Source organism: Thunnus maccoyii, chromosome 9, assembly GCF_910596095.1.
Source record: "Thunnus maccoyii chromosome 9, fThuMac1.1, whole genome shotgun sequence".
NCBI lineage: Eukaryota > Metazoa > Chordata > Actinopteri > Scombriformes > Scombridae > Thunnus > Thunnus maccoyii.
In genome coordinates this window covers 6,792,477-6,811,511 of record NC_056541.1, presented here as the reverse complement: position 1 = coordinate 6,811,511, position 19,035 = coordinate 6,792,477, and the positions used below count along the sequence as shown (strand labels likewise).

General features: G+C 38.4%; 1 protein-coding gene across 2 annotated transcripts in view; it reads left to right on the top strand.

The window, feature by feature from the left end:
- The first annotated feature begins 472 nt into the window (after positions 1–472).
- dmrt1 (doublesex and mab-3 related transcription factor 1) overlaps positions 473–19,035 on the top strand; it is a 32,797-nt gene continuing 14,234 nt past the window's right edge. The window contains exons 1-4 of one of the 2 annotated variants that reach the window (XM_042420483.1): positions 473–885; positions 3,781–3,955; positions 7,066–7,223; positions 15,514–15,676. In XM_042420483.1, coding sequence (XP_042276417.1) covers positions 658–885; positions 3,781–3,955; positions 7,066–7,223; positions 15,514–15,676 — 724 coding nt within the window. In that variant the 5' untranslated portion in view covers positions 473–657. Of the gene's footprint in view, positions 886–3,780; positions 3,956–7,065; positions 7,224–15,510; positions 15,677–19,035 lie in introns of both variants that reach the window. The other variant, XM_042420482.1, reaches the window with a different exon arrangement.

The window sequence follows — 19,035 nt, the reverse complement described above, 5'->3', positions numbered from 1 at the left end:
TGGACAAATTGTATTTTGATGCTTTGGCAACATTGTTATCAAAACTTTCATGCCAATAAAGCCCATTGAATTAAATTGAACTTTGGGACTTTGGCACTAAAAAGACTGCAAAATTGAAAGATATCTACTTGATTTGACTAACTCGGACAACTGAAGCTTCATATTAGCTTCAGTTAAACTTTTAAATACATTTGTGCACATGTGGATTTTGTCCCCATCACACTGTAAGTGGGATGGGGCCCACTAATGGTCTGTATGAACAGGCGGAATGATTACAGCAAGAAAACCTATTTCAATGTTCATTTGGGCTCCTGATTGTTGTTTTAAGACAGACTTGAATAACTGTGAACCCGTCCTTTTTTAAGAGTGAAAGTCAGAAGAGTGATGCCACTGTCTTGCCAGCTTTCTCCCCCGCTTCCAGCTTGTTTCCTCCCATTGGGGCGTGGAGAAAGTCCTACGCTTTTTTGAAAAAAAAAAAGAAGTCACAGCAGCATCAGCAGGGCGGGGAGGGACGGTGACCTTATAGCCTCCAGCCTGGCACCAGGACAGGCTTTAATCAGCCGAGCCTGCCGAGACAATCTCTAACATAGTAGCTATAAAATCTGACCGTTGTGGTTCCTCGGCTGGTCTGTAGCAGTTAGCAGCAGTCTTTTAGCCATGAGCAAGGACAAGCAGAGCAAGCAGAGCAAGCAGGTGCCGGAGTGCACTGGACCTCTGTCCCCGTCCAAAGGCCAGAAACCCCCCAGGATGCCCAAGTGCTCCCGCTGCAGGAACCACGGCTACGTGTCTCCTCTGAAGGGCCACAAGCGCTTCTGCAACTGGAGGGACTGCCAGTGTGCCAAATGCAAACTTATAGCTGAGAGGCAGAGAGTCATGGCGGCCCAGGTAACTATCATTTAACGCTTGGTAACCGTTGTTTAGATAACCGTTACTTACCGTTACCTGTTAGCGCGGCTAGCTTAGAGCAACGCTGAAAGTAGTTATTTTAAACAAACAAACAAACAAACAAAAACAGTTTCTTCCACTTGAAACATAAAATACAAATTTACTTATATGTTTGGGAAAATATTTCATAGATAACGTTAATGTTTGTGTTTGTTTATATTTCAACGGTTGTGGTAATTTTAAACAGCACGTGCTGGAGTGAAAAAAAAACGTTTCTAACATGAATCATAAAATATAAATTATATCTGTTTGTGAGAATATTTGTTTTGTATTTGTGTTTGTATACATTTCAGCGGTTGTGGACACATTTACATACGTCGTTTTTCTTAATTTCGATGTGTACTAACACTAACGTTACTCTGCGAAAATGCCAAGCTAGCTTTTACCAAAAATGCTCTACATTTCTAAACCGTCTCTGCATTTAGACATAACTAATGCTACTTTATAAACTGTTATATGTGTTTTCATGGGTGTTTTATGAGTTTGTTGCTACACTTGTTGCTTTCAGCAGACTGTCTAGAAATATTACAGTGTTTCCCTGAGGATTTTTTCTAGCAGTGGTGCTGTTGTGCCCGCGCAGAGCCCTTCACACCAGGACCTGTATTCACGCATATCGGCAGTGGAGAAACGTAAAACTACCATAGAATTGTTTCAGACATTCATTGAGTGATGTGCAGGTTAATTTACAGGAGCAGAAGGGCTCTGGAGGCCCAGATAACTGTAGCTGTAGTAAATGTTGAAGAATGAAATGCCTCAACACAGAAAATGCACATTATTTTTTAGAGATACACTGATATGGAATTACAGTATAACAATAACGATAATTATAGACTAAGTTACTTCAAAACAAAATGATGATGTGTTTGTTGTGGCCGATACAATACGATAACTGATCATTTTATTGTTACAAATGCAAAAATGTGAAGATGACAATTGAGATATATTTAGATTGACAAGTTTTTTTTCTAATATAGCACCAAAGTTTACAGCAGTCACCATCCCTGCAATAAGGATTTTTTTATTATGATTATAAACGTGTTTGTAAAAACTAGTTTATCTTTTTAATATGTAGACTAATTACCATCATATCTTATCCCCAAAACCCTTAGAATAACTTTTTATGCTGTTAAACTGATTAATGATTGAAGCCCTCAGACTCCACTGTTTAGAAAGGCAGCAGGTCTTTAACAATAAACTGGTTGAAACAGTTTATTTTCCACAGACCCAGCAGAAGAGAGAGATACGGAGAGGCAAAAATCCAATTCACTCCCCACCAGCTCCAGTCTGTGATTATTATGTACAATATGAAATTTCAGTAGTGGCATTCATTTAGCAGTGGCGCTGCGCCACTGTTGAAAACATATAGGGGAAACACTGAATATTTAATTAAGGCTACAGTACACAAAACAGCAACTTTTTCTATATTTTGTGGTCATTTACTTTGTAACTTTGTAATTGAAGTAACATTTTAGCAGTGGTGGAAAGTAACTAAGTACCTTTACTCAAGTACTGTGCTTAAGTACAATTTTTAGGTATTTTACTTGAGTATTTCCATTTGATGCTACTTTAAACTTTCACCCCACTACATTTCAGAGGGAAATATTGTACTTTCTACTCCACTACATTTATTTGACAGCTTCAGTTACTTTTCAGATGAAGATTTGACACAATGGATAATAGGCTATAACAAGCTATAACATTGTTAAAGATGAAACCAGTGGTTTCCAACATTTTTGGCTTTTGACGTCTTACATAAAGCAGTGTGTAGTCAGGGTCACATTTCACATGTCTGTGAGTTGTTAACAGCTCCACCAAATAGTGATTTTTCCCTCTAAACTTCTCACATGGTTTCATTTCAGTAAAAGTTCAAATGATCCAATATTTCACCGAAAATCAAAGATTAGAGAAAAAGTCCAAAAACACAAGCATCAAATGGAAATACTTAAGTAAAGTACAGGTACCTAAAAATTGTACAGTATTTGAGTAATTGTTACTTAGTTACTTAGATTACATTGTGACAGCAGCCAAGTCATATCAGTCAAAAAACAAACAACGTAAGGACCCTCAAGGAGGCAAACAAGAAAAAAACAACATAGCTAAACTATATTTACTACTGGAAAACCGAAATGGGGAAAATAATATGTATAAAACAATTTTTAACTACTTACTAAACAAAACAAGCAATTTGAAAACATCACTTGCAGCTTTAGGAAATTGTGATGAGCATTTTATAAAATAATCATTAGTTATAGCCCTAACATATACAATGATAGTGCCAGGTAACAAGCTGTACATTGGTAGCACCTGCCATGTAGAAACTGTAAATTGCTATCTTGTATTAGTCTGGCTAAAAATATTTCGTAATATATCGTACTCATAGTATCTGTTATTTTCACATCTATAATGAATTTATTTTCATTTTCAGTGTTGCATTGTTAGACTGAATTCATTCACTGCTTTGTTTTTTTATGTCAGATAACAATAAAAAACTAAAAGAATCATAACAAACATATAAAAACACCAGCGGCAAAACACGTCATCATACAAAATGCAAGCATGTCTCAGGTTAAATCTCATAATCTCATAGTGCAACTGTATTTAAAAAAATGAAGTCAGTTTAGGAGCCAAGACAATCAACTTATTCATAAACCTCACATAGATGTCTTGTGTTGTAGTGATAAGAATGATTTATTTATGTATGTAATCATTCACTAATTGTGTATATTTGTTTTGAAACATTATCTTTTTGTTTTCAAGCAGATAACGAGCCATTTGAGGAGGGTAATGTTTTGTTTTATGCCAGCAGTCCCTTATCAAGCCGTTACTCCCTTCCAGGTCGCCCTGAGACGGCAGCAGGCTCAGGAAGAGGAGCTTGGGATTTGTAGTCCTGTGGCTCTGTCCGGCCCGGAGGTGATGGTGAAGAATGAAGCCGGAGCGGACTGCCTGTTCTCTGTGGAGGGACGATCCCCGACACCTACCAGCACCTCCACCTCTTCTCTTGCTGTCACAGGTGAGGTATTGCCAACTATTACTCACTTACTGTCCTATCACACCCTCTTATCACCACTCTCTCATGTGTCACACTACTAATGTGGCCGACAGCTGTACAGGTACGTCACTGCGTCCAAACCACACATCTAAGAGGTACTGAAAAGTATGAAAGAAATACTTGGTAACAACAAAATCTTAAAGTGTTTTGAACATGAACATGATGGTAAACACACAACAGTCAGTATCATACATTCACATGTCAAAAATCATGTAAAACACAGCCAGCAGAAAAAGAAAAGAGCTGTTTTTAAGTTGACTTAACTGATTTAGAAAGAATTCAGGCTTTTACAGAAATTTTGCTGACTAAAAAATAGACAACATCAAGTAATACTTACTAAGTTAAACACAATAAAATCTGAATATTTTTGCCAACCTGTTTTTGAGTTTGATTGTTCAATCAGTGGCGGTGTGAAGGTAGTGTCACATGAAAAAGCAATGTCAGTACATAACTTACATACAGTAGATGTGCAATTAATTCATTATTTCCCATGTGTCATCATTTCAAATATGAATGGTTTGATTTTTATCAATAAAACACACACACACACACACACACACACACACACACAAAACAGTAAACTTCAATTGCTGTAAAGAATAATCATCCAGCCATTGACAAAAGTACCAGCAACTAGTCATTTTCATTTTAAGAATTGTTATAACTATGAATTTTCCCTTTCAGAAATGAGTCACTCTTTTCCAGTATTATTAGATTTAAACAGTATAACTGTATAAATGACTGTAAGGGATCTTTCACACCTACCTCGTTTGATCCAGACTTTTGGACTTTTCAGTTTGATCCGAACCGAAATTACAGATGTGAAACCTCCCCTGGACCACAGTCCAAACAGTTGAACCTTGGTCCAACCAAAAGAGTTGGTCTCAGTCCAGATCAAACTGAACCATTGACACTTTCCCAAAGAGGATGAGAGAGAGAGGATATGCGAGGATGGGAGAGCAATGCCACCCGATGAAGAAGATAAAGAAACTGTAGTATATATAGTGCAATAATATAATATAGTGGCAACAAAATGAATCTGTTCATTCATTATTCTCCATTAATTGAAACGGTGACAGAAGGCTACCCACCGAAGTATAGGCAGATACAGCCCAAGTAGGTGATGATGACAGGACGTAGGTTTGTCATGTAAAGTTCTTTACATGTTAGTTCTCTCGTATAATTGCAATGTGAAACCAAAACTAACTGGATCAAATGTATACAATGTAATAAAATGGTTTGGACTTTAGGTGTGAAAAAGCCCTAATTCATCACAAATATGACATAATATTTTTTGTTTTTTTAGAGCTACTTTGTTCTATTTTATTGTCAAATTGAGTTTTATTCTATTGTGATATTTGTGTGAAATATTATAATATTTGTAAATACATTTGTCTGTGTGTGTAGCCTGGAGGGTTCACAACTGAATTCCGTCGTACAATCCTACTGACAATTAAAATTAACCTTGTACCTTGAAACCGCAAGAGAATTAAAACTTCAAAAAATATTTTAAAACAGCAAAAGTTTTAGTTTAACAGGCAGCAAAGCCACATTATGTTTAATCAATTATCGTAAAGTATATTTGTACTCAATTTAGGTTAATTTGGAGAGATTTGTTTTCACTTTGACAGTAAAGAGTCATTTTGTAGTTTGTTTTGATCAGTGTTAAAAAGACCTAATTACATCCACTGTGATTCACCATCGTATAAACAATAAAACATGAAAAAGCCCACAGCCAAAGATAACATCAGTTACAGACGTACTGATGGGAAAATAAGTGGAAATTAAAGTTGATTTGGTGGCACCAGCATGAAAGGACATCCTTGATTTCTCTCTCTGAGGTGGTGTGGAGGCAGACACAGATACCGTGTTCCTTTCCGACCTGATAGCAAATTTTAGGAGGTGAACTACGACTTTGGTCAAGGCTACCCATGAATTGGTCTGATTCTGCTCTGTGTGTGTGTGTGTGTATGTGAGAGAGAGAGAGAGAGAGAGGGAGAACTTTGGGTCCCTGGCTTGGCAACAGAGAGCAAAGACTGAGATGGAAAAAGGAGTTGAGCACTCTGTGATTCACTGATGACAAGAGTTAGAAGAAGGACAGCACATGTGATTATCTTTGGCTCCAGTGATGCACAGTGTCTTCATTGTGTAAGACCAAAAGATCAGGGTCTGCCTGAGAAGAATGTGGCCTTGTTGATAAGGAAAGTACAACGGATAATGAGTAATGATGATTTGAATGGTCATGTTCGTCCTGATAGTGCAGCTCGCTTTCCTGTGTTGTGCTGGTACGCTTTATAAGGTCTGCTGATTTGACGCCAAACACACCTGTCACCTGCAGATGGTGCTGTTGACAGCAGTTTGAGATAGTGGTGGGTGGCATGACCAGAAAAACCTCATAAAGGTTAAGTTACAAGACTTATTTCTCTGTCAAAAGATCAATCAAAAGATCTAGCACACATTTAGATTTAAATTAAACTTAGATACAACGTGTGCAAGATCATTTTCATCTGTGATTTCATTTGTTTTCAGCATCACCAAAGACTCAGCAGGGAAAATAAAAACATAAGTCTGGTTTAGATTTCTGCTGGATACATAATCCATTAAAACATTTTTACTTTTACAACTTTACTTAATGCAACTAAACTCAAACAAGTGCATAAATACACCCTCAGCTTCATTTTATAAATGTAATAATGACCTGTAAATACTGAAACACAGCCACAAACATTATACTTAGACCAAGCAATCAGATTTTTATGTTAGTTATTATAGGGCTGCAACTAACGATTATTTATATTATTATTTGTAACCTAAAATGTCTTGTTTTGTCCTGACTCAACTGTCCACAACCCAAAGATATTCAGTTTACTATGAGAAAAGACTAAAGACACTGGAAAATATTCACATTTAAGGAGTAGGAACCAGATCATTTTTAGCATTATTTTCTTTAAAAATGAATCAAAACGATGAATGAAGTATCAAAATAGTTGATTATTAATTTTCTGTCCATCAAGTAGTCATCTAATCATTGCAGCTCTAATTTGTTGTCTTCTCTATGTGTGTTGGTTCAGGGAGTCGCTCGACATTGTCCGCCAGCCCGACGGCCGGCGCCAGGGCTCACACTGACGGACAGTCAGACCTGCTGTTGGAAACCTCCTACTACAACTTATACCAGCCTTCCCGCTACCCCACCTACTACGGCAACCTCTACAACTACCAGCAATACCAGGTGACTATCAATAACCACTCTGCTGTCTATGATCAACACTATTTGAATCCTTTTTTTATGGGCTAATTGTAGGTATTTCACTACACTGTACATACACTGAACACCCCGCCTCTCAACAGATTAATGTGTTTGTCTAAAGTATTTTGTGGAAATTGTTGATGCTGGTCCCACTTGTTGGTTGCCTGGGATGTGTGTTAAACTTGGCTCGCCTCAGGGGAGGATTTTTGTGCCACCGTTTTAAACCACAGCATGGGAGGAGTTGTATATATACGTGTGTGTGTGTGTGCTTGTTTCAAGCTACATTACAATTCATAATGTCAATATATTGTCCTGTCACATTAACTTGACCTGTAACTAATGCTGTTATGGGTTTTTCAACGTCAGTATATTATTATTGATGTTTTTATTTTTAATCTGCTTATATTTAATGTATTTAAATGTTTAAAAGGAGACACTTAAACATAACTTTATTGTTGTGATGGTGGAAAAAGCCTCTGAAGCAGCATTCAGACCATTATGGGACAGTAAAATTCTCATCTGAGACCAAGTCTAATAAAATTCTTTCCATGTTAGCAGAACTTTTATGCAAGATGACCCACATAAAACAATGTAATTGTAACCAATGTCAGGGATACAATTTTGCTTTACTTTAAAAGTTAATTTACAAAGACAATCCATATTTAAACATGAGATGTACAATAGCTAAAGGACATTAAACTTAGTTGCAACCTTTCCTTCCTTACAGTTTTTCTGAGATATCATAATGAACGAGCAAAGACTGACTGGTATGTCTGTAAAGGCCAAAGGATCTTTTTAAATATATATTTTATTATTTCATAGACCCCTTGCAATTACACCACAGACCACTAGGAGTCCACAGACCCCCAGTTAAGAAACAGTGATCTACAGTATGTGTGTGTGTGTGTGTGTGTGTGTGTGTGTGTGTGTGTGTGTGTGTGTGTGTGTGTGTGTGTGTGTGTGTGTGTCTGTCGGAGTGGGAACTTCTCATCTAAGCTGCTTCATGCCACAGAAACAGGAGATAAGCTGCTTAGCTTCAAGTCACCTCAGCATGAATGAGGTTGACTTTCTATCACCTTATCACATAACTGTCACAGTAATATAAAACCTGTGTCAGTCAGAGCACTGAACAGTGTTCACACTGATGGAAGAGATGGGGGTAGCACCAAATTTTAGTATTTTATAAGGTTTATTACACCAAAATCATCTGTTTATCTAATAATCATTGATCATAGAAGCAAACAAGTTAAAATACCTTTGGAATTGATGCATCCTTCTGACTAATTGATGTTTGATTTTAATTGAACTCTTAAACCTGAAAACAGAGGCCACTGTTTCCAGTAAAGCTATAGAAACCTGCTTGTTATGACTGCTGAGGTGCCCTTGAGCAAGGTGCTCACCTTCACACATTACAAGATTGTAGTTGCTCCTGGAAGCTCCCTCGTAGGACTATATCAAACTGTTATAGGACCTCAAAAGATAATGTTTTCTGATTGGTTGGCTTGTGTCCAATGAAATCTTTTCTCATAGTTCAAGTCAACATTTTAACCATTGTTCTAAATCAGCTTTGTGAGAGAAAATTGAATAATAGATTATCATTTGATAGTGCGATGGATTGTAAAGTGTCTGCTTCAACAACTAACAATGTTTGATACTTTCTTTATGTCTCTGTGTGGTTCTTGAGCAACGATGAAAAATTTCCACGACAGCTTTCACACAGTGAGCGGCTGCCGTGGTGGCGGCTGCCTGGCAACATCGATGTTCTGTATTGTGAATCGGCGGCAGCAGGGCGCAATGTAGCGGCGGCGGTAGCAGCACCCAGCTACCTCCAATCCTACCAGCCTGTAGACTAAATCACAGGCTGCTGCTATCCAGCTAGTACAATCTCATCACTAGGGATGGACGATATTGGATTTTTTGCTGATATCCGATATGCCGATATTTCCAACTCATTGTGGCCGATTGCCGATGCCGATACTGATATATGCACATATTTTTTTCCAGATGGCTGAAGAGACTACTATGTGAGCAAGCATAGATTGTACTATGTATGATCAAGAAAGACAATATATGAAGGAAGAACTTAGGAAGACTCGATTCAGGAGCTCAGCATTAAAACTTTAATGAACCTGCCAAGTGGATGGAGCAGTAGAGTTTTCTTTGAGTTTATTAGACAGACAGGATTAATGTGTTGGATTTAATCTCTGGTCCACACTCAGGAGCAGTAGGTGGTGGTAATGCTCCTAATGGTTGCCAATCGCCGGTATAAACCAAAAAGTTTTTTTTTTCAAAACAGAGTGGTACATCCTGGCAGCCGAAGTGTATCCTATCTGTGCAGCCAAACATAGCAGCTCCTCCGTGGACTGTTTCACACTGATGGTCTTCCTCCGCAGGCTCCACTTCACCCAGCTAACGTTAACCTTGGCTCTCCATGTGGATCCAACCAGAGCACCGAGCCCCGGTTTGTTATTCAGGTTAAAGTGCGAAGAAGCAGCTGGTCTGACGGGCAGTGGAGTGAAGTGGAGCCTGCGTTGGAAGCACCGGGACCGTCAGGGTGATACAGTCCATTGAGGGAAGCTCTGCCAGGTGGCGGAGGGGAGGGCGACATATCGGCCTCTCATAATCGGCAGAATTTGTGAATGCTGATATTTCATTTTAGAGCTTTGATCAGCCGATACCGATGACGTGCCGATGATATCGTGCATCCCTACTCATCACACTGCTAAATAGAGCGGGTTGTGACTTAAAATAGAGGAGATGGTGAGCAACACATAGAAGGTTTCTAACTAGTGTCATGAACGTATCATAAAACGAGATAATCAGACTTCAAATGCCGTTTCTCTTCATTGATCTGTCGGTTCTTTGCTAGTGAAGAAGTAGCCTATGTACAGTACCAGTCAAAAGATGCACTTTCTCAGTCAAGAGAATGGGAAGGTGAGTCCAAACTTTTGACTGGTACTGTATGTATATAATTCAGGAATTCAAGGCGAGTTGTGGTGGCAAGTTGAAAAAATGGAAACATCATGAACTCTAAAGGCAGCGGCAAAGAGCTATGTGCGTTTACGGGAACGGCAACCTCCTGCTGTCGTGTTTTGCATTGACAAACAATTGAGGCGGCAACAGCAACCGCACCAAAGCGCCTTAAGTTGAAATCCCAGTAGAACTCACAAACTTTAAAATAAACATAAATAATAATTAGATTCCAGCAGGCATGTCAACAACCCGTCTCTCCCCGTGTGTTTCCTGTCTGTCTTTACAGTCAGCTGTGGAATAAAGGCAAAACTGTCCCCAAAAGATGCTAGGGAAGCAACTAATCATTAATCTAATTCTTATGAAATATATTTTATGAATTAGTTGATTAACAATTTAGAATAAAATAAAATAAACAGCCATCACAAGTTCCAAAAGGCCAAGGTAACGTCTTAAAATATAAAGCATATATAACTTAAAAATTGGCAGCAGAAGACATATTTGAGAAGCTGGAACCAGTAAGTGTTTAGTGTTTTTGCTTAATAGATGACCTGCTTGATAAACGATCGATTATCAAGACTGGTTCATTTTCTGTCAGTTAAAGAATGTATCAACTCTGGTGTGTCCTAATAAAGAAAATAACAGACATGCAGGGTAAAATTATAAACAATGAACTTTACTAACAAAGACAGGTTAATTTTATTTAAAAAAAAAAACAAAGGAGGAAGGTTTACTTGGGTCTGACAGTAACTTTGTGGATATTAGAAGTAAATTTTCTTTAAGTCTGGTAGAAATTTATATGAACTTTAATTCCTTTGTTTTCATTTGAGATGGATGAGAGTGTCTGATTTAATGTTGGCACTTATGGAATAACGTAGGAGACATCAGGGAGACAGTACCCAACATCCCACCAACACACACACACACACACACACACACACACACACACACACACACACACACACACACACTCGGTCTCTCATTCACCCATCTGTATATTCACACTGATTTATGCTTAAATGTATCTCTATTGTGTCAAATGAAATGAGCTTGTGCGTGAAGCAAATTAGATCTATAACTCTTCAGTGATCTCAGATGAGGTGGTTTATTTTTTAAGATAAACGTTTGTCCATCGCTGCTCGCCCCTCTCCAACCCCCCCACCCGTCCCCCCGTCCCCCCGTCCCCGTTCCCTCAGTAGCAACATCTAGTTTTGGGGTCACTGCCTCCGCTAACCTGTCAGCGCACAGCGGAGCCTGAATTGCAAAGGTTAATGGTATTGTCTGTTGGCAGGGGAACAAACCGCTACGCCTCAGCGCTCGAAGGAGAAAGTGAGCACATTAATGCTAATCAGTTAGCACTCTTTAGCATAATTTAGCCATCCTCCTTAGTGATTTATGATATTTTCAGTGAAGTTGTCAGGTCGAGAGGGCTACGTGCTACGGTTATTCAAATCCAGGCACCACTGTCTTTGTATTTGCATGAAGAGCTGATTATTTTAAGATGACAGACAGGAGTAGTCTTGAGTTTTAGTGCCACAAACACAGTTGCACAATTTGTACCTAGAAATGCATTGTTATATTCACAAGAGGAATATTTATTTTAGAAATAAAAGGAGCAGTTGAACTCCTTGAATTGAAATAGACAGGCCCACCCCTTCACTGGTAAAAACCAAAGAAAGCTTTTCTCTTCTGTCTCCTTTACCCGTCCTAAACCTCCACAATTCAATGGGTTCTACTGCAATTTTAACAACCCCACGTGAAGTGATTATCCTTGAGTTACTTTTGATTTTGTCTCCATATTTTCTGCTAAGCACATATTGCTATGATGTTTCTACTCTGTCAACAGAGCACCTGTCAAGTCAAACAGCTGTGATGTCTTTTCGTTAATTTAACTTCATAAAGTTGTCATTTTTTTGTATTTGGTGCATCATAACATTAGTTTTAAGTGTAATTTATATATATATATTTAAAAAAATATAATTATAATTGTTTAAATGGACATTTTCACCCAACATTGTTAGTTGTTTTGCTCCAGGATAGCCTAATGCTGGTTTCATGGCAGTGCTTATGAATATCACCGACAAGTTGAGTCATTGTTGCGTTATATCAGTCGTCAATAGAGACTGCTGTAATGGATGTTTATTTATATTGTTTTTATCTGTTTTTATCAGCTCTATCTTTCGATTTTACTGCAAGCGCATCTTTCCACACATGAAAAATCTTATTTATTTCTACGGCAAATTCCACATTTATTGCTACACTGACCTGTTACGAAATCTCGATACATCATTTCACTGCTGATTAAGTCCTTATACTAATTACATGACATTTTGCAATAAAGTGGCGAATATACTTTTAATTATTCTCTGTCAATATAACTGAACTTGTAAGCTGTGCAAATTTAACTCGCAACTGCAAAAAGTGCAGTAACATTTATTTCCCTCAAATGAAGACTAACATTAGCCTAGTGGGGTTTTTTTTTGGTTTCTAGCTGTGGTCTCGCAGCTCTTTCCCACTGCAAAATAAAAAGCGAGAGGCAACACTGTGGTCTTTATCAATGTAAGACCATCTACCTCCTCCTCTCCTCTCCTGTGCACTCAGTGGTGCTTGGCTGTCATGCAGGTGGATGATAATAATATAAGGGTGGTGTAGAACTTCCAGACAGGAGATGGTGCCAGATAAGAAGACAGGCCCTCTCAGGGAGGTAAGGAAGCCCCCCCAGGAGTCAGCAGGTTAGTCACTGAGTTTAGAGAAAGTCCTGTAGATGTGTGGCATCATTTTCCTCACATAAATTAATGCACACATCTATTTTTCATATCTTAACATGTAAGATAATTGCAGTCTGATGTAGCTAATAGTGACTCTCTGTCTGCAGCCCACAACATAAACTCCATCACCTCCGCCAAAAAACTGCAAATTGACATTTGTTTACCTACTAACGCTCAGAGCCATGAAACTGCATTTACGTAGAAACAGGCTCCAGAGATGTAATTTTTCAACGAGTTATCATCAGGTCATCTATGATTGTGACAGGCAGGGTGTTGCTTGTGAAGAATTTCTCTCAGGCGAGAAACTAAAAAAAAAAAAAAAGAAAAGAAAAAAAAATCTACACAGTGGCACATGTTCATGAGATTAGGGCACTAAATCATTTGTGTAAGCTCAGTAAGTGATGTAAAAGAAAACAAATAGAAATATGTCAATATTGCTTCAACAAAACTATACACACACACAAACCAGCATTATGGTGCAGCTCAATCATTTGAGGAATATTATGCTTAAATCTCAATTTGCTGCTCACTGCTGAGTAAACTATTGAGTGTTTGTTATTTAAGGACTAGTGAATGAGGGGTTTGGGAAGTGTTGTCACAAATAAGTTAGCATTTTTTTGCTGTGGCTATTTTCACGAGTTCACTTTTTGTTCAGTGTTGCTATAATTTACTGGAGATATCTTTGATTTTTTTCCTGCAAATTATCTGGTTCCAGCTTCTTAAATGTGAATATTTTCTGGTTTCTTTAGTCCTCTGTGATAGTAAACTCTCAAAGGTATTATAGGTTGCATTTAGGAAACAGTGATTGACATTTTTCACCATTTGCTGACATTTTATTGACCAAACAACTAAGCGATTAACAGATTAATTGATAATGAAAATAATAGCTAGTTGCAGCCTTAAAGATGTTCATAAAATGAAGCTTGATTTCATTCATCCCTGATATAAAGCTGCAAACTGTAATTAAAATAATATGAGCCCACCAGTGTATACTGAGAAAGGTTTATACCAGTAAACTGTTTATATGACATCACATTGACAGTTGGATTTAAGTGTGTCCGCTGGATTTTTAAACTTTTTCTGTAAGCACGACAAAACTTACCTTTCCTGAGCAACTTTCACTAAGACAGCGTTGTTTGTTTTTTTCTCTGTGTCCTGCAAAATGTAAGCTTATTGCACTTTCAAGACTCCAGTCCAATCTCTATTGTATTTTTCACAGCCTAATACAAGAGCTGAGTGTAGCTTAAATAACAGTTTATAAAGCTGTCGGAAAATTGATGGTGTGGACAATACGGGTGACATATTACAGGCTGACAGAAATCAAATTCCATAAAAGTGAAATTGAAAACCCTCCGTGAGGCGGCCTTGCTGCTGAGTAGACAGCTCGTTTTAAAGTTTTCAGAGGACAGGAGCTAGCCAGCGCTGCATGTTGCAGCACAGGCCGTGGACCCCGGGACACATTACTAATTTTCTTTCACATATTTTCTTTCTTTGTTTCCTCTTTGCAGATTAGGTTGTTAAAGTGTTTCCTGTGAGGATCTGATGTCTGATTAGGAGGATTGTACAGTCAAATATGAGTGTATTTGAGGATTGAAAATCTAGAAAAGGAAAGTTATTCATAAAGATGGCAGAGAATACATTAGTATATCCATTAGTGTTGCTGGGATTGGAGTACATGGGTACTAAAGACTGGAGCTGCAACCATTAGTTGATAATTAATCTGCAACTATTTTTATCATTGATTAATCTTTTGGGTCATTTTTTAAGAAAAAAATACAAAGATTGTCTGGTTTAAGTTTCTTAAATGTGACTATTTTCTGGTTTGTTTAATCTTCTATGATTGGAAACTAAAAATCTTTAAATCATGGACTGTTGGTCGGGACAAAACAAGACATTTTAGGTTGTATCTCGGTCTTTGGGAAGCAGATACACCAAATGTCTAATGTCTAATCAGATTAATCGATAGTGAAAATAATCGTTAGTTGCAGCCCTGATGAAGACTGCCGTATAGATTAAAAATAGGACTTACTGTATATATGAGACATTTGTTTCAGTGTGAACAACCAACATAAGGGTTTATGTGTATTTTATTTATACAAAAAAACCCAAAAAAACAGGGAGAAGTTACAAACATTAAGTCCTAATTCGGTACACTGATAAAAACTGTTTCAAGGACATTGTAACATATGAAGTCATGGACCCACTTCAGGAGTTATAATTTGTATTATTTTGTTGGTGATTTCGCCTTGAGTGTGTTCCTCCAGAGAGAGAAATGTAGCCTTTTTTGCCAACAATGAATGACCAACGAAGTTAGAGAAGGCTCGTAGGAGGCTTTAGCTAAATATAATGTCATCAAAACCTACAGTGGAGTCTTTGATAGATTTAAAAAACACTTTGACTCCCACCTTTTGGACCTGAGGTGTCTAGGAATCTCTGATGATTGGGATGTTATCTATAAACGCAGCATATTCAGACAATTCCTCCTCCTATGTGTGTAAAATTGCCTGTTTTTGTGTTTGTCTGTATTGAAGCAGATGCCTCATGGCGACAGCCGCCTGTCTGGCCACAACGTGTCCTCTCAGTACCGCATGCACTCCTACTACCCAACAGCCACCTACCTGGGCTCCACCACCTGTGTGCCACCGCTCTTCACCCTGGAGGACAACAACAACAACTGCTCCGAGACAATGGCAGCCTGTGAGTGATACACACACACACACACACACACACACACACACAGACACTTCTCAGGCCCCATAAAGTTTTACCCAGACTTTATCAACAGCGTGGTAAAGTACATTCAAGGGAGGTCTGCACTCGAGTCAAGGGTGTCATAAAATTTATAAGACAAAATTAGTCTAAAGTGACGCTTTTTTTCTTTTACTACACTTACTTTTTTCTACTTTTTACTTTACTTTAAAGACAAAACTCAAACTAAATCCATGTTGGCATGCAAACAAATCTAGATTGCTTTACTTTTTAAGGTGAAAAAACTACAGAAAGGTCAGTCACATTATGCACAGTCATTTAGCTGTAACCTTTTCTCATTTACAGTCATAAATTTTAAAATTAAAACACACATCTATGAGCTGACAAAGAGCTGACAGTGCTGCTCTGTTTCTTTTCATGTTGTTTAAAGATGAAGTAGATCTCATCTCTGATTTCAGAGCCTGCAGCAGTAGTTTTCTGGCACTCTTCGCTTTTTTCAGATGTGAATCTCTCAGCTAAGCATGGCCGCTGACGTTGGCTGCCTAGATTTTTCTGCCTTTCTCAGTAGCTATGAATGTGGGTAAATAAAATTGTGTGTATTGCTTAATCTGTTCGGCGAAGCATTTGTTGTGGTACTTAGCAATGAATGCATGCACAATGAGAATTAGATAAGAGGGAATAGCCAGCACAATGCAGCAGGAGATAGAGACAGATATGGGGCTGATTGGCATGCCTGTTCAGACCGAACACTGCTGGAAATTAAAAGCCAAGATTTTTTTTAGCGTACGTCTCCTTTGTGCTTCATTTCATTGTTTTAGTGTGCTTCGGGGGGAGGATAAGTAAGTTCTAAATTGCCATTAACGTCTTACGTGCGGATCGCAAATGGTGGCGGCGTCCTGGTTCATAAGTAACTGTCACTCATAAATTCCTCGCAAATAGATTTGTGAGAGATTTGTGCTCTTGCCTGTTCATGTATGGGTTGCAAGTATGGCATCTGTTTTGTGAAATGTGTCAAAATGAAAGCGAGAGGAAATTATGTCATGCTGCCGACAAGTCACAGATCATCAATGAGTCAAACAGCGGGGGTGAGATTGTTAGTCTGTAGGTGGTGCTCTTTTCTTTGTCTGTGCAGCCATTGTGGCTTTCACTGCTCACACTAACTAACCAGCTCTTGTTCTGTTATTTTAAGTAAAGGCACCAGTTTTAAGCCTCAGGTGGGTCTGGGGTTAAATATAGATACAGATGTTGTTGTGGTGCTCAATTTATGTAAGATTATTAATTGTAAGATTCCAGTTTATGAATGATTTAGGCACTTTTGCACTTACATACCTTTTGTCCTTTTATAATTTTTTCATTATGTGACGTTTTATAGATTATTTAGATAGATATAGATATAGTTTTATAGATTTTTTTAATGAAAAAATGGCTTTTAACCAATTGATTATGTTTTTGTGGTCCAAGCATCTTTGCATATATAAAGAACTGATGCTTGTCCATATACCCAATGAATGTTTTACAGATTGAAACATCATAAATGAAGACACTAGCAGCATGTGAAACAGTGTGCAGGACTGCAAGAGATGTTTTTCAGTTATTTGAAGTATTAATGGTGTAAAATGAAGCTTTATTTTTCATCTAACAAACAGCAGGCTGGTCCTGTTAGTTAAGTCTCATTTTGTTCTTTATGCTGTTTTGGAGCGAAGTAGCCTACGAGGTTTTGTCACTGTCGTTTGTAAATATCTTTAGTAATGGCGCATGCACATGAAAATCTACAGCAAACTAGCAAAACTCAAACTGCTGTATTTTAGGGACAAATACGGTAGTTTGATGAGCGGTCTTGGCACTCACCTCAGGTCCTTATAGGCCTGCGACTGGAACAAAGAGGTCATTTTTTTTGTTAGGAATTAAAAGATGGAAGTGGTTGATTTGCCATAACACAGTGGTATTGTATTTCATATTCTTACTCATTTATAAAAGGATGTAGGGGCAAAGTGTCATTCATTCAGCATCAACATCCTTCTTTCTATGAATTAGACCCCTGACAACACCAGCATCACTATCCTTAAGACCCCCGCATCTCTCCTGTATTTGTTTTTGACTTTCACCTGTCCGTTTCCTGTGAGGGTCCCACGTCAGCCTCCTGCGGTGAATCGCCATGCTCCATTACAAGACAACAACACTCTCAGCGGGTGGTCCCACATTTGGTGGTGACTACTGTACCGGGGAAACAAACCCCCCCCCCCCAAACTCAGTGGTTTTTCAGTCTTTTTTTCTGACTTGTGACCCCTCGAAAGAGAGCGTTATCTATTAGCAACCCGTCGTCACAGGTTTCATATGTTTTATATGTATATCCGATTGACTGAGTGATACATCTATCCTGCGTTTCACTAGAGAGAAGCAAATATTAGAGAAAAAGTAAACAAAGGTAGAGAAAATAAACTACAGGAACATATATTTCTTCTCTCTGGACTAAAAACAGGCTTATGAGCAGACGCAGGCCTGCATTTCCTTGACTTTCTTCAAGATTGTAGTTGTTGTAATCAACCCTTGTAAGACTTTCAGCACGTGCACAAGTGAGCCGGTTTCTCTGTTTCCTCCTGTTGAGAACGCTGACTCACAAGTACACGTGCTCATATATCATGTAATGACGTCACTTTTTGTGTGGCTTCAAATTGGATAAATCTGCTTTCAGATACCAAACTTCAGAAGTGACCAAAAACTGCTCTGAGTTTGACTTTGAGATTGTCTGCGAATCAACTATTTGACTTTCCACAGCAGCACAATCATAGGGAGCACATCTGTGTGATAGTTGGAGTGAGAAAGGACACATCCACGTGGGGTCTCAGTAACGATGAAAATCAGCTTCACATCACTGAGTCTGGATTCAAACTCTCCTCTCAGCTCTCCCAGAACTTCAACAAGTAAATGAAATCTCTTGTCAGGTATATAAACAAGAATAGAGGAATCAGAAATGAATCGTTAGCTTTGAGTATCTCATGTTAATGCAGAGCTGAGAGAGAAGGTTTGTTGGGTGGAGACAATGATTCATGAGGTTTGATTCAACTTACTGTCAAAGAGCCAGTCTGAACACTTGGTACAACCGCTGCCAAATCCAGCGTGTGGGTGTGTGTGTGTTGTATCTAAATGGGGGCTTCCACTTACTGGAGATGAACGCTGTTACAAAAACCCTGTTTTGTAAGAGCCTCTGTGTCTTAAGATGTTCTTTGTGAAACATTTTTGACAATTGTGTGTGTGAGCAAGTGTTGGACCGGAGCCTTGATGTTGTAACTGTGATAATTCATAGTATATGTCACTTAGAGTTATTAGCATGTTGTTCTTGTGAGCAT